The sequence below is a fragment of the Ambystoma mexicanum genome, chromosome 3q (genome assembly GCF_040938575.1).
Source record: "Ambystoma mexicanum isolate Mex_15411 chromosome 3q, UKY_AmexF1_1, whole genome shotgun sequence".
Classification (NCBI taxonomy): domain Eukaryota; kingdom Metazoa; phylum Chordata; class Amphibia; order Caudata; family Ambystomatidae; genus Ambystoma; species Ambystoma mexicanum.
In genome coordinates this window covers 799,710,829-799,725,606 of record NC_090926.1, presented here as the reverse complement: position 1 = coordinate 799,725,606, position 14,778 = coordinate 799,710,829, and the positions used below count along the sequence as shown (strand labels likewise).

Below are 14,778 nucleotides of genomic sequence, written 5' to 3'. Positions count from 1 at the left end.
TGAAATTTGCTGAAAAAAGGCGTCCTCCGGGGACAGTTTTGGAACCAGAGGAGGCCTCTCATGAGGAGAATAATTCCAGGGACGTAACGGGGAAGTGTGCCACACCGGCCCTTCCACCGACGTATCCACATAAATCAAAGGTGCCGACCCCGCAGGCAACAAAACATTGTGCGAAAGGGGCATCCGAGCGTTCCAGTCATAAACTGGCCGAAAAAGATGCACACAAGGGACTCTATGTTCACCCACAGAACCAAGCACTACACCTGAGGCCGATGGCGTAGTTGTAGGGGTAGCACTCAAAATGGCTGCTGCGGTCGTGGCGGGAACGGGTGCCATTTTGCCCTCATCGGAGGGGAATTGCGACACGTGAGGAAGTGAGGCAGGGGTCCCCATCGATGGATCAGGGGTCTTAACTTTAGCCTTAACATAAGGAACCTCGGCTGAACCGGTACTATGTGGCCTGGAATGTTTTTACGACATACCAATCGCCAAACTAGCCTTCCCAGGAAGGACCTCGGCACTGCCAGTAAAAGAAGAATTGTCCTTCTTTGCCCCCTCAACAGATCTGGTGTTGCCGCAAGAGCGGGAACGGTGAGAAACAACCTTCACCGATAAGGCCTTGCCAGGCCTCTCAGAAATGTTGGTAGCTTTAGCCTCTGTACGAGGGACCTCGGACCCAGGTCCGGTAACAGCCTTATTAGCGCGGGCCTCGAACATCCGTCCGGTAACACCAAGCCCAAGCAAGGCCTCGGGGCACACTCCGGTCTTATTTTTGAGGGAAGCTGATAGAGAGGCCTCAGTAGAACAGGGCCAACAAGCGGCCCCCACAGGAGGGGCCTCGGAGCATGCTCCGGTATACAAAGGCCCTTACGGAGACCCTCGGAGAAAACTCTGGTACAATTATTAGGCCCAATGGGCACCTCAGGGCAATCCCCGATGACAGAGCTAACAACGCCCCTCCCGGCCCGGGAGGAACCCGGAAAGGTATCCCCCGGCCGGGGTGCTCTGAAAAGTAAGGAACTTACCAGCATTTCTTCTTTTCGTCGATGAACGCCTGAAATGCGTCGGAACACCTTCTCCCACCGCTCCAACCAACGTTGAAGTGCCCGGACCGAAAGGGAGTCGCAGTAGAAATCAGGAGTCCCAACGGTGATCCGGACCAGACACTCTAAACAAAGAGGATGAGGATCCGCCCTCGCGAATCGTTGGTGACACGATGAACAATCTGGAAAGTCTAGTTTGAACGACATAGACAGACTAGTACACGATTGCTAGCGAGAGCCAGAGAGGTCAGTCCTGAACGAGCGGAGAAAAGGACTGATGGGCGGTGCCGGGCCCCGCGCGAGAAAGAGAGGAAGGACACATTTTAGCAAGATTTTTTTGGATGCTTTTTACAAAGCGCTCCGGTCCCGTCTCACAGGACGGAGAGATGTCCCATAAGTATGGAGGAAAGGGGACGGGACGTAGGAGTAAAAGCAAAATGTTGCAAAAGAAAACTACTTCAAACAGAAATGCAACAGGCTGTAACTACAAATCCTCCAAAGAGAGTAAAAGAAACTGATACTTCATTAATTAGTACAACCAAAGAAGAATGTATTACTCAAAGTAACTCAGGTACTTCTTCACAGACCCAACACACACTCCAAAAAAATTACTTGGACACAGAACTATCTGGTCTATTCAAATTTTCAAATATAACTGTATACTCTATATCAATTGCCACCAATTATTGACAACATTTACTTACACAGTACAGACCAATTGTGTTTGCAAATGTTAGTCCTTCATAGAAATGCAACCAACAATCCTAAGACCACCCACAGTGTTCATGGAAGAAGACAAGAATTGGACTACTCTGCTGGGATGGTGAAATTCACTATAAACTCACAAGAAGATCCACAAGAATTTCTAATGTACTTGCTACAAGTACTGGAAAACAAAAACATACCTATAAATGAAATCTTCCAGATTTCATACATGTGGAAACATACATGCACTATGTGCAACAATATGCAATATGAACACATCCCTAATGAATGTTTTGTGTATGTGTCCATACCTAACTGTGAATCCATTCCATTTCAGCAACTTGTAAAAAATGCAAACCATGGCAGATTATGTACTACCTGCAATTCAGATAATTGCTCCACCTTACTAATACAAACACATAGTACATATGTAATATTAATGCTTCTACGTTACAATGCAGATGGTACCAAAAACAACTGCAAACTGACTGGATTCACACATGGTCAAGTATCGCTTGGTAAGAAAACATTTACAACAATAGGTATAATCTACCACGCAGGAGCCACAACCAAGGCAGGTCATTACACTGCATATATAAAAAAGAATTGTGGATGGTTCGAATGTAATGATAGTACCATTACTCTAAAGCACAGATTACCAGCAAATCTTATAAACGCTTATTTAATCTTCTTAAAACCAAAATGTAATAACTAATCTGTACTTAAACATTAACAAAACTTCAATTAGAAAACTATAAACAGTTAGAATACGCTAACAGGTATCTAACTGCCCCAAGATTCGGCAACAACCAAACAGATAAATCAATACCACTAAATTATAATAATATTAAACTGTTAAAATATGCCAAAAGGTATCTAACTGCCTTAAGATTTTGCAACAACCCAACAGATAATTAACAATTTGAGAATATAAATAAAAATCATAATCAGTTACAAATCAATACGTATCTAACAATCTGCAACAAGCCAACAATAGCCAGAAACAACAAGTAAACACTGAAAACACAAAAATAAATGTTCTATACCAAAAGAAAAAAAAGTTTTTTTTAATCCAACATGGATTTTTTTTCCCCACAGACCCAATGATTGAACAACAAACACAGAAACTGAGCAAATTGCACAGTACACTGGTTTGTAATCTACTAAATATGAGGGTCGAAATGAATAAAAAATGTCTATTATTCAATGTTATAAGTCCTTACAAACTACCAATACTAACATGATCTTTTCTTTTATCACAGAAATTGACAAAGAATATATGTACTCCAGTTACCAAACCAAACAGTAAGTATATTATAATAAGTACAGCTCATAAATACTGCTCCATAATACAACCATTGAAGCAAACAGTGCATTTAACTTTGGTCTTGGGTGCATGGCCTTTTGTGCAAAGTTTGGCATGGATTCGTCCAGGGGGAGCGAAGTTATAAGCCGCCCAAAAAGTGCTCTTCCTATGCGAATAGCAACTATATATTATTATTATTTTTATTTTTGCTTATGAATTTCCCCAATGCACAAAAGAAACAGGAGGGCAGTGTGCTTTTTGGAACACAAGAAGTCACTCTCTCAAGTATATTATAAAACTAGCGCTTATCTGGCTGTTTATTAACTCAGATAAATGTTACAGAACAAAAATACAGAATAAAAGAAAGAATTACATCACTGTTAGCCTTTGTTTGCACCACTTCATCTTTTGCCAATAACTTCACTGCACAGCTTTCAAAACCCCAGGTAGGCAAAGAGACACTTGCCATGGGAATGTACTGGATAAGAAGATACGTATACCTTCTTTCAATCCAGCAGAAGAAAAAGTGACGATTTAATTTTCCAGCCTTGTCTGATTTTTCCCACTCTAATGTACTCCATAACAACTCAGTACTTTTCCAGAGAGAGGTTGACTGCCAATACAATTCCATAACTACCTGGCAGGTATAGACTGCAGAATTCCACTGACACGCACATAAAGACCCTCTGTTTTGCATGGGAGCAGAGAGAACTTGATCTTCGGCTCCCTGCGGAATGCCAAACAAACCTTGTCAGAACAGAAAAACAAGCTGTTTTTCTCTTGCTTCAGTAAATGCAAATGGTGTTCAGAAATGGGCTTTCATTTGGGCTTGGAGTCAAATGTTCACTTGTGCACCCAGAATGTATTTCAATAGACTCAATTGAGACAAATATTTTACATTTTTCAAATGTGTTACAGCCAGTAACTAATAATTTAGAAAAGAGAACAAATAAAGTTAAGCCGTGACAAGAGCGCAGTTCCCCTTTTATGGGAGACCAACTTGGAGAAACCTGTAACCCACATTGCCAAGAGTCAAGAGACTATAAAAAGAAGAAGCTATTGTTCATCCCTCCTCACAAGGGATACTGGTGTGGAGAACCTTGGAACAAATATTGCCACTTAAGACCAATTGTTATTGTAGGAGATTTTTCCTACTTGCAGGCGAGTAAAGCAGGAAAGGTATCAGTAGTAGTTAGTCCTGGCAGACGAGTATACCAGGAAAGAAGACGTTTTGAAGAAGTTTGGCTGTGGCAAAAAGGTGTTGTTGAAAGGACATGTTAACTCTATCATCATTTTGACAAACAGTCGCAACACCAAAGGCAGTTGCTGTGCTATCCTGACAAAAGGTAGTCTATTGAAAGAATGTGTGTGATATGCTAATAATTGCTTTGCATCCTGAGGAAAACAATGGCCTTGATTTATGAACTTGTGTTCTGTGAGAGAGACATTTGCCTTACCAGGAAAGATACTATAGAGGACAAAAATTGCTTTTATTTTTTAACAAGTATTTGTGAAAGAGACATTTACTTTACAAAGTGGAAGGAGGCGGTTCAAGGAACATACATTTTGTGTTGAACTGAACAGAGCCTTGTTTAATTAGACATTTTCCAAGGTTATTCCTGAATTGATCCAGGGGAAGGGAGCCCAACACTGGTTACAAGGAGTACTTTCTAAAAACCTATAAGTTTGAACTTTTACACAGTTTTGCTGAACTGAAGACAGCCAAATATTACTTGTATACTTTGTTGTATCTATTCGTGTGAGGGTCAGAGACTTTCTGGACACTAAGTCATCTTTCTTTAGTTTGCTAGGCAGGGACATCCTCGTTAGCATAGGGAAAGATGAGCATTTATCTCATCCTTTTTTTATTGTAATAAATGGCAAACATTGAGAAAACTATATCTTTGTGTCGGTCTCGCATTTCTGACCACTCAGCTAATGGCAACCGCACGTATACACCTTCCTTAATAAAAGCACTTGGCTATGCATTATACACTGACATTCTAATTGCATCAGCTGTATTTTACTGACATTGGATGAATTGTTCCTCTCTCTGGTTGTTGCACTGTTCCCTGTGCACATTGTGCTGATCTATTCTCATTTTGGTTTCATTCTAACTTGCCTTGGATACCTTAGTGCCTTTATTCCTAGATGTTGTCCATCTGTTGTAATAAAACTAAAAGTTGTTGAAAAACAAATGTAATTGAATTACAACTGACAGCCACAACAGCATTGGAGTGCCATTAGTTAAGTGTTACTGTCGGAAGTCAGGCACTGAGAATACGGCATTGGGAGACCTTCAGACAGCCAAAGAAGCTTTCCAAGATCTACAATATAGTATCTGCTCCAGAGTTCTCTACACATTTGTCCGTAATAATTTCCAAGATCACCAACAAATTATCTGCTCTTGGATTTTCAATGATTGCCACATATAATCTCCTAAAACCTCCCTCTAAAATAGCAACTCACATGTCAGATGTATAGCTCAATAAAGAGGCATTGAGTTAATAAGAATACAATACATCAGAACTTACCCTGTGAGCGCAGTTGCTCCCAATCCACCGAGCGGGCTGTCCACAGAACTGCAAAGACGGGCCTAGGATAATCTCTGGAATAACATCGGGATAATTGTCCAGGGGATCACTGAAAAAACAAAGGACAAACTAACTGTTCAGATTATATTGAACATTCAAACAGTGAAAAGGTGAAACATAAGGTGCCCCAGTTCAGCATCTAACAGGCCAATGGGGACATTGAAAGTAATTTAAACAACGAAAATGGAGCAAGGAAGACTAGAACTTACAGAGAGAAACAGTGGTCAGTTATTTCTTTTTAAGATTCAAATTTTGCAATGTTGTAATCTTTAGGCTGTACAGAGTTCTGCCCCTTTAAGAATCACAGGTTATGTTGAAATGGTAATTATCCATTATGCAATGCATAAATCATGCTACACGTACAAGACTGCCAAACTCTAGAAATTGAGGATGACCAGTTTTTGTGACTATAAGGATAGTGATTCCAATGAACCACTAATTCTGATCAAGTAATTAACCAATGTACTTGGCATTCTTCCTAAATTCACAGATTTGAGAATTTGAAGCAGAAATTATCAGGGAGCATGGACTTTGACGAGTCCACTATTAAACAACTTCAGTTGGATGCCAAATCTTGGACTCGGCATGGGCATCAGAATGTGGCTAGTAAGATCTGCAGAATGCACGTAGGTAGATTCCAGACATGCTTGTTTTATAGAAGTACTGTCCTGGCAGTCTTAATTCTTGCGGAATAAGACCGGGGCGTACAGTCAAATATATTAGGTTACAGGCCACACGATTTCACAAAACACATAATTTGCCTCATGATTGTGTGCTTAGATGCAATTTACCAGGTGAAACCTACTACATAAGCCTACAAAACGATGGCTAGAAATTCTGATGTGGTTCGCTCTGTCCAAGTAATGACAGTGGGCACGTAACGTTATAAGTCTACAAAGACGTTTTTAGTTGGAAAGCACTACACTGGAGGATTGATTGTTTACGTTCAATATCAAAATAAATGCAAAATCATTTTGTGTAACAAACCTGCGTGTCTGTGTGTGTGGAGAGCTACCATATCTTAATAAAATTGTATATGTATCTATTATTTTACTGAATCTATATGAAGAAGTAATGGTGATCAGTAAAGCAACATAAAAGAGGCTCAAATGGAGGCAACATACGTTGGTCTAATTACTCAATCTGACTTGGCCCATCTAAATGAAGGATATTACTGTTGTGATTATTGTCTTGTTCTGTATTTCTGCTGGCCATCTGTGCCCTTAATGGGATGTTGCTGAGTGAATTGATTGACAGCTTGGTGGAACGTTGATGGTTGTAGGTGAGTGTTCCGTGTGTGTCAGTTGGGCCCAAGTTGCAGTTGTGTGAGGATGGCTGGTGGGAGGCGTGTGTCCTTTTAGCAGCCCCAGTCCTGTCCCATTCTATGTATCTTAAAAGTAACTGGAATCTGTATATCATGTATGCATGTATCAATAAAGCCTCCTGGAACCCACACCCTGACTTTGCAGCTGGACTCTGTCTGAGCAACTAAGGTAACATAGAGCCACCCAACATTAGAACAGTTGGCGACGAGTTGGCTGCAAGGTTACGTGGAAAAAAGAACTCTAAATGTATTTTGGTAAAGACTGAAGTGCGCTGACCAGCAAAGGATCAAGTAAGGTGAACAAGCTGCGAGGGTGGGAGGGAGCACAAGGGACCAGCAGTATGACCAGCCACTGCCCCCCCAACAGATTCCATCCAATCTCACAACACAGCAACTCCAAGGGCCCCGGTGCCCAACCAGAAATCAAGGCCCTTCTTGGGGAGCCTGGGACTGGATGGACAGAGGTGTCAGTGACAGCCCTTCCCGGGATGCGTGTGATTTGTTTGGCCGGTGTCAGCCCAACTGGTCCGCCCATAGGAACATTGGTATTGGGTCATGGGTGGAGATTTCTTAATGATAGGCAGAGTATTGACTTTTTCAGACTTGACCCAGAGCCCTGGATCACACTTACCGGGTTTGAGCTCATCCGGAGAGGTAGTGAGGCAACAAACACACCGGCAGGGTTTGGGCATGGCTGTTGCCACCATCTTTTGGCCGTTGTTTTGTGTCCCTATGTTTTGTTTAATGTTGTAGCCACCATGTCCTTCGTGTTTTGCAGTTTCATCAAATTTGAAGGGTACGGATTTACATGTGCAAGGGCCACAATAGTGCAGATTATATGTGCAAGGGGCACATGTTTGTGAGCACCCTCATTGTTTTTGTTGGTGTTTCACCACGATTTGTTCAAGAATAGTACGGTTTACGTGTGCAATGGGCACAAGCTTGGTAGCACCATCAATGTTTTTGTTGATGTTACACCACGATTTGTACAAGGATTGTGCACAACACATGTGCAAGGGGCGCATGCTTTGAAATTGATGTTAACATTTTCTTTTCTGTACAGGAGTTTTGGGAAGAGGGCAAAGTAGTTTTGCATGTGCAAGAGGGCAAACTAGTTTCAAATGTGCAAGGTTAGAGCAAAGTTTGTTTTTGCGTGTGCAAGGTTAAATTAAAATAAAGTAAAATTGTACATAGTATTGGATGTTCAACACATTTCCCTTACAGAAGTTCTGGGATAGGACAAGGATGTTGTATATGTGCAAAGTTGGTTAACATGTTTAGCATGTTTTTGGCCCTAGTATCAGTGGTCTTGGATTTGATTGACCACACATTTTACATGGAACTCTTTTTTTATCAACTTGCAGCAGCTGTCAGTTGTGTCCGGACTGTTTATAGTTACTTATGTCATGACATAGTTTGCTTAGTTTCTGTCAAACAATTTTCTTGCTTACACCTTGTTCATTGGTGCTGCCAGGAGAACTTCTCTTCATGTTTCATTGTTCTCCTTGGTTTTGTGTCTTTCTGTGAGATATATGATATGATATGATTGTTATTTATAACACGCTTAATACCCAGAGGTTTCTAAGCGCGGACCCAGGGATCGAACCTATGGTGCTCCGTGTCGTCTTGCTTCCATGGCAAGCACGTTGCCCCCGAGCTATCCTCCCAAAATGTATGAATGCGAGTGAGATGCCGATGTTGGATAGGTTGGTGAATGACTGAAGCCTACTTTCCTGGTTTGGTTCTGGTGCGGTGGTGGAAGAGGGAAGGTCACGTTTCCCCTTTTGTGTTGCTGTTTCTAGTATAGTGCAGCAACACCCTGGTCTGTGGTTTGTGGTTGGTGTTAGGGAGAATTCTCTGTTTAGGCTGAATTTCCTAACCTAGTGAGTCCCCCAGCAGCTTTGCTGGATTTTTGGGGTTTATTTTTTTCTCCTGCCAAGAGCGAGTCTCTTCTACCCTCACTCTTGGACATGATTTAAGTGTGTTCCTTTGACTCTAGATGTGTTTAATGGGCTATGGGGTCTTTTACTCCATAGGGCTTCATGTGTTTTTGTGATGTGTGTTACACAGCACCCTCAGAGTTTTCCGGTTAAAGGTATTACCCTTTATTTCGCGGTCGTGGTAAAACGTGGTATTCCGGTTGCCGGGGTGCTTGGCACAGCCAAGGCGGCCACGAGATGCGTCGGGAAGGCGAAAAGACGGTGAAACTGGTTATCCCCACCAGTCAAAGGAAGAAGACTCTCAGGCGGGAGATCCCCTCTGTCGTTGGGAAAAGTGGTGAGACGGTTCAGCAGGGCTCCACCGGTGGTGTCGTCATAGCAGGTCAGCTCAGCTTCTCCCTCGTCGGATTCTTAGGTCCTGTGGCGACTTCTAAAGTTCCAGTCCCCAAAGCCCTGCTTTTTTGCAGAAAACCCCCATTCACTCAGCCTAGCTGTCACTCAAACATGCTAAGTGGTGAGCCGGCCGGCTCACCACTTGGGCCAATCAGGACAACTAGGCCTAGGCAACTCAGTCCAGGGTGCCTAAATCCCCCTCCACCCCTCCTAAGTACCCCAGACAGAGTGGCACCACTTTGGAGGGCTTCTGTGGAGAAGCACGCCAAAAAGTGGAACAAAGGGATCGACTTGGGTTGGAGTCACAGAAGAGAACACAAACGCCATTTTAGAACCGAGTTTTGGCAAAAAATACCAACCGGAGAATTAATAATAATTAAATATACTGGCGGTATGTTCGAGGCTATCGTAATTAAATAAATAAAGATAGTAGCCTCGAACAATGGGAACATCCCATAGAGAAATATTTGCGGTAGAATATAAAAAGTAGTATCCACTGCCACCAGCCAAAACTCGATCAGGGGGGACGGAGACGTGCCCCCCGACTAACAGACCCCGGGGCAATCGAATTGCCCCAGCCAGTACGTCCACTAATAAAGTCAATGGTGACTTTACATGCCCTGGGAGACAGTAGTCAGTCCCAGGGTATGGAGTCTATACTGGGGGGTCACTATGATACCCCTGTGTTACTGCACTGAGGGTGCTGTGTAACACACATCACAAAAACACATGAAGCCCCATGGAGTAAAAGACCCCATAGCCCATTAAACACATCTAGAGTCAAAGGAACACACTCAAATCATGTCCAAGAGTGAGGGTAAAAGAGTCTCACTCTTGGCAGGAGAAAAAAATAAACCCCAAAAATCCAGCAAAGCTGCTGGGGGACTCACTAGGTTAGGAAATTCAGCCTAAACAGAGAATTCTCCCTAACACTCGCCCCCCCCCCCCAAACTAAGAGACAGGAGGATTTAATCCACTCCTGGATGAACCTCATACCTCTAGTCGATGACATACATCCCAGAGAGTCCATCAGCATTTTGATGGTGAAACCCTGACCTGTGCTCAATGGTGAAATCAAACCCTTGCAGGCAGATTGACCGTCTCAATAGTTTTGGATTTTCTCCCTTCATTTGCATTAACCATCTCAAGGGTTGGTGGTCAGTCTGAATGACAAAAGTAGAACCATACAAGTATGGCCTAAACTTCTTCAGTGCCCACACAATAGCAAAGCATTCTCTTTCGATTGTTGCCCACCTTGTCTCAGGATCCTTCAGCTTACGGCTGATGAAGCAAATGGGGTGCTCCCTACCCTTCTAAACCAGTTGGCTTAGAACTGCACCTATACCTACATTGGAAGCATCAGTTTGTACAATGAAAGTTTGGTGGTAGTCAGGGGCTCTCAGTACTGGAGCTTGGCAAAGAGCTTTCTTCAGTTTTTCAAAGGCCTGATTGCACTCCTAATTCCATTTGACCTTTTTAGGGAATTTTGGAGAGGAGATTACATTCAGTGGAGAAGCTATGGTCCCTTATTTCTCAATGATATTCCTGTAATACCCAGTGAAGGCTAGGAAGGCTCTCACCTGGGTTTGAGTAGTAGTGTTGTCCAATTGTGCACAGCTTCAATTTTTCTGAGCAAAGGCCTTATTTCTCCACCTGGACATGATTTGAGTGTGTTCCTTTGACTCTAGATGTGTTTAATGGGCTATGGGGTCTTTTACTCCATAGGGCTTCATGTGTTTTTGTGATGTGTGTTACACAGCACCCTCAGTGCAGTAACACAGGTGTGTCATAGTGACCCCCCAGTATAGACTCCATACCCTGGGACTGACTACTGTCTCCCAGGGCATGTAAAGTCACCATTGACTTTACTAGTCTTGAATTCTGAACAGAACCAGTACAAACCATCATATTGTGGACGTACTGGCTGGGGCAATTCGATCGCCCCGGGGTCTGTTAGTCGAGGGGGCATGTCTCCGTCCCCCCTGATCGAGTTTTGGCTGGTGGTAGTGGATACTACTTTTTATATTCAACCGCAAATATTTCTCTATGGGATTTTCCCATTGTTCGAGGCTACTATCTTTATTTATTTAATTACGATAGCCTCGAACATACCGCTGGTTTATTTAATTATTATTAATTCTCCGGTTGGTATTTTTTGCCAAAACTCGGTTCTAAAATGGCGTTTGTGTTCTCTTCTGTGACTCCAACCCAAGTCGAGCCCTTTGTTCCACTTTTTGGCGGGCTTCTCCACAGAATCCCTCCAAAGTGGTGCCACTCTGTCTGGGGTACTTAAGAGGGGTGGAGGGGGATTTAGGCACCCTGGACTGAGTTGCCTAGGCAACTCAAGTCGCACTCCGTCCTGATTGGCCCAAGTGGTGAGCCGGCCGGCTCACCACTTAGCATGTTTGAGTGACAGCTAGGCTGAGTGAATGGGGGTTTTCTGCATAAAGGCAGGGCTTTGGGGACTGGAACTTCAGAAGTCGCCACAGGACCTAAGAATCCGACGAGGGAGAAGCTGAGCTGACCTGCTACGACGACACCACCGGTGGACGCTGAACCGTCTCACCACTTTTCCCAACGACAGAGGGGATCTCCCGCCAGAGAGTCTTCTTCCTTTGACTGGTGGGGATAACCAGTTTCACCGTCTTTTCGCCTTCCCGACGCATCTCATGGCCGCCTTGCCTGTGCCAAGCACCCCGGCAACCGGAATACCAAGTTTTACCACGACCGCGAAATAAAGGGTAATACCTTTAACCGGAAAACTCTGTGGCTGGTTTCTTCCCTGGCAGTGCAACGACCTTCATCTTTCCTCCAAGTCGAGATCTTCTCTTCCCCTGGGCGACGCCGAGACTTGCACCCGCTGCCAGGAACAACTGCCACCGCTAGAGGAACCTTCCCACTTAAGGTACCGTGTTCCGCCTGGCTTCCCTTGCACCCGACTGTACGGGGTAGATTTAGCCCCCGGCTTTCGAACCTGGGTTAGCCTGGGACACCCTGGCTAAACTTTTCTGAGCCTCTCTAAACTCTTTTCGAACTCTCTGCAAGACTTTCAACGCCTAGTGTAACTGTGTGATCTTGGGCGCATTGGTGCTCTGCTCTCTCTAAGAGTGGGCCTAGCCTATGGACTTTGGCTCACCAGTGACTTTTGCTCTTCTGCCTTGCTAAAAGTGTTCCTAAATCTTAGAGTGGTGTATCTTCACATATTCTGTCTTTTTCCCTCCCTTTTTAATGAACTTATTGGAGTGCCATCTATGGTTAAGTGCTCACCTCTGTCTGGAAATAAGTGGTGTTCACTAAGACTTGTCTGATAAGGAATAAGGGTTGTATATATTATAATAGTAACTGTGTTTAGAGTGTTTTACAATAAGAGTGCTGGAGGGTTTCAAACAGTGTGTTTTCAAATAAATAATTATATACTTTGATACCAAAGCTCAGGCCAGTGTTTGCTTATGCTATTGTGTCTGAGTGCCTATTGTGTATACTTTGCATACTGCCTAACTCTTCTTGAGGGAAGTCTGACTTCTCAGCCACAGCTACCAGGTAAATCTGGGTGGTACAGACTGCTACCAAGTGGGTTTACTGCTAACACCTGTAGTCCTAAATCTTTTGCAGTGTTCCCAAAGGGAACTGCACAGGTTTCTGCCTAACAGTTGGTTGACTGGTTTGAATGTAGCATGTTGTCTCTGTGTGGGTGCCACCTGGTTGTTCCTGTGTGCATGGAGAGCGATTGGGTTGTGAATGAAGTGTGATTGGGCCTGAGTGTTTTGCCATGGGGAGAATGAGAGGATATGTTCCGCGTTCTGTGCTGCCATGTTTGGTTTGCATGGCACCACCCAGTGTGTTGAAGGACGTGTGCTCATGCGTTGTGGCTGCTGTCATGCTCCTTGGATCCCCGACTGCTTTCCCTTTCTGTTATGATGCGGGTTTCATAATAACACGCTTGTTCAGTAGTGTAGTTCACAGGTTTATAGCTTCATGACCACATCATGGTAATCAGGTATAATCAGGTGATCATCAAGAGATTTACTTGTGGAGAGCCCACTGGCTCCCACCACACAGGCTAATCTTGATCAACTGCCTAGGTCAGAACTCCAACCACACAACATTCCACGCTAACATTCCATACTGACATCACCACTCACCAAGACATGCATCAATGGTCAGGACTCAGATATAACACATTCCCCTGTTTCTCATTGGTAGTTGGTGTTGTGTTGTTGATGGTTGTTTGCAGAGTGTGTGCCAGGGTGTGGCAGGCCCAGTGTTTAGGGTTGGTAACCACAGGCGGAAGGAGCTTTGTTTTGTGGCTGTCTGTTCTGGTGCTGTGTAGGTGTATGGCTTCGCTTTTTGTGGTTGTTGAGTTTGTATAGGGGACGATGTTGTGATGTATTGTCCTGTATTTCTGCTGAAAATCTTTGTGCTTAATGGAGTGTTGCTGAGTAAGTTGATTGACAGTTTGATGGAATGTTGAAGCGTGATCGTAGGTGAGTGTTCTATGTATGTCAGTTGGGCCCTAGATGTAGTTATGCAAGGATGGCCGGTGAGTGGTGTGGCGTGTGTCCTTTTACAAGCCCCAGTCCTGTCCCATTGTATATCTCTTACAAATAACTGGAACCGGTATACTATGTATATAAATGTATCAAAGCCTCCACGGAAACCACACCCTGACTCTGCAGCTGGACTATGTCAGAACAACTAAGGTAACAGAGCCACCCTATATTATATGATATGATTTGATAGGTTATTTATAACGTGCTTGATACCCAGAGGTTTCTAAGTGCGGACCCGGGGATCGAACATGTGGTGCTCCATGTCGCATTGCTTCCAAGGCGAGCATGTGGCCCCTGAGCTATCCTCCCAAGAAGTGTTTTACAACCACAATAACCTTTCAAAACTAAAAAGAATATCATGCGAAGGACTCTTGTGGCAGACTTGAAGCACACTTACAAAGTAAGTCACCCACTCCTAAAATATTTAGCATCAAACAGTGTAAGGAAGACATGGTATCAAACAGTGAAGACAGACACAAGTGATCACAGTTCAATGGTGTTTATTGAACTTTCAAAATGGGTTGGAAAAACGCCTGCCTAATCCTAAATGTAAAGATGGGAGCAAGCTTAAGAAAGACTTGTGTCGAAACGTGTTGGCTGTAATCGGAAGATAGTAAATTAAAATAAATCTAATTTTTGATTATGCACCAGTTGTACTGATCAAATCATAGCCTACCTGTCCCAGTGTTTTCCTGACAGACCAGCATTTGGGTTTTCTGAGAAACCTTCTCTCCCTAACAGAGGGGTGATACAGTAAGGCCATAGGGGTTCATAGGCTGGGCATATGAGGATAAAGTGTTGCATTTTGAGCTTGATATGCCATTCCATATTATGATAGTAAGAGCAAGAGGTAGAACGTCAGCTTGAGCGAGGGCAAAGAGACATCTAATCTGCTGGTTTGTGGGACTTGACAAATATGGTTG

The 14,778-nt window shown here is 43.7% G+C and overlaps 1 protein-coding gene across 2 annotated transcripts in view; it reads right to left on the bottom strand.

Moving 5' to 3' along the window:
- MYCBPAP (MYCBP associated protein) overlaps positions 1-14,778 on the bottom strand; it is a 1,263,051-nt gene that overhangs the window by 746,546 nt on the left and 501,727 nt on the right. For both annotated transcript variants that reach the window (XM_069654887.1, XM_069654888.1), the window contains one exon: positions 5,589-5,697. In XM_069654887.1, the coding sequence (XP_069510988.1) occupies positions 5,589-5,697 (109 nt within the window). The remainder of the gene's footprint in view (positions 1-5,588; positions 5,698-14,778) is intronic.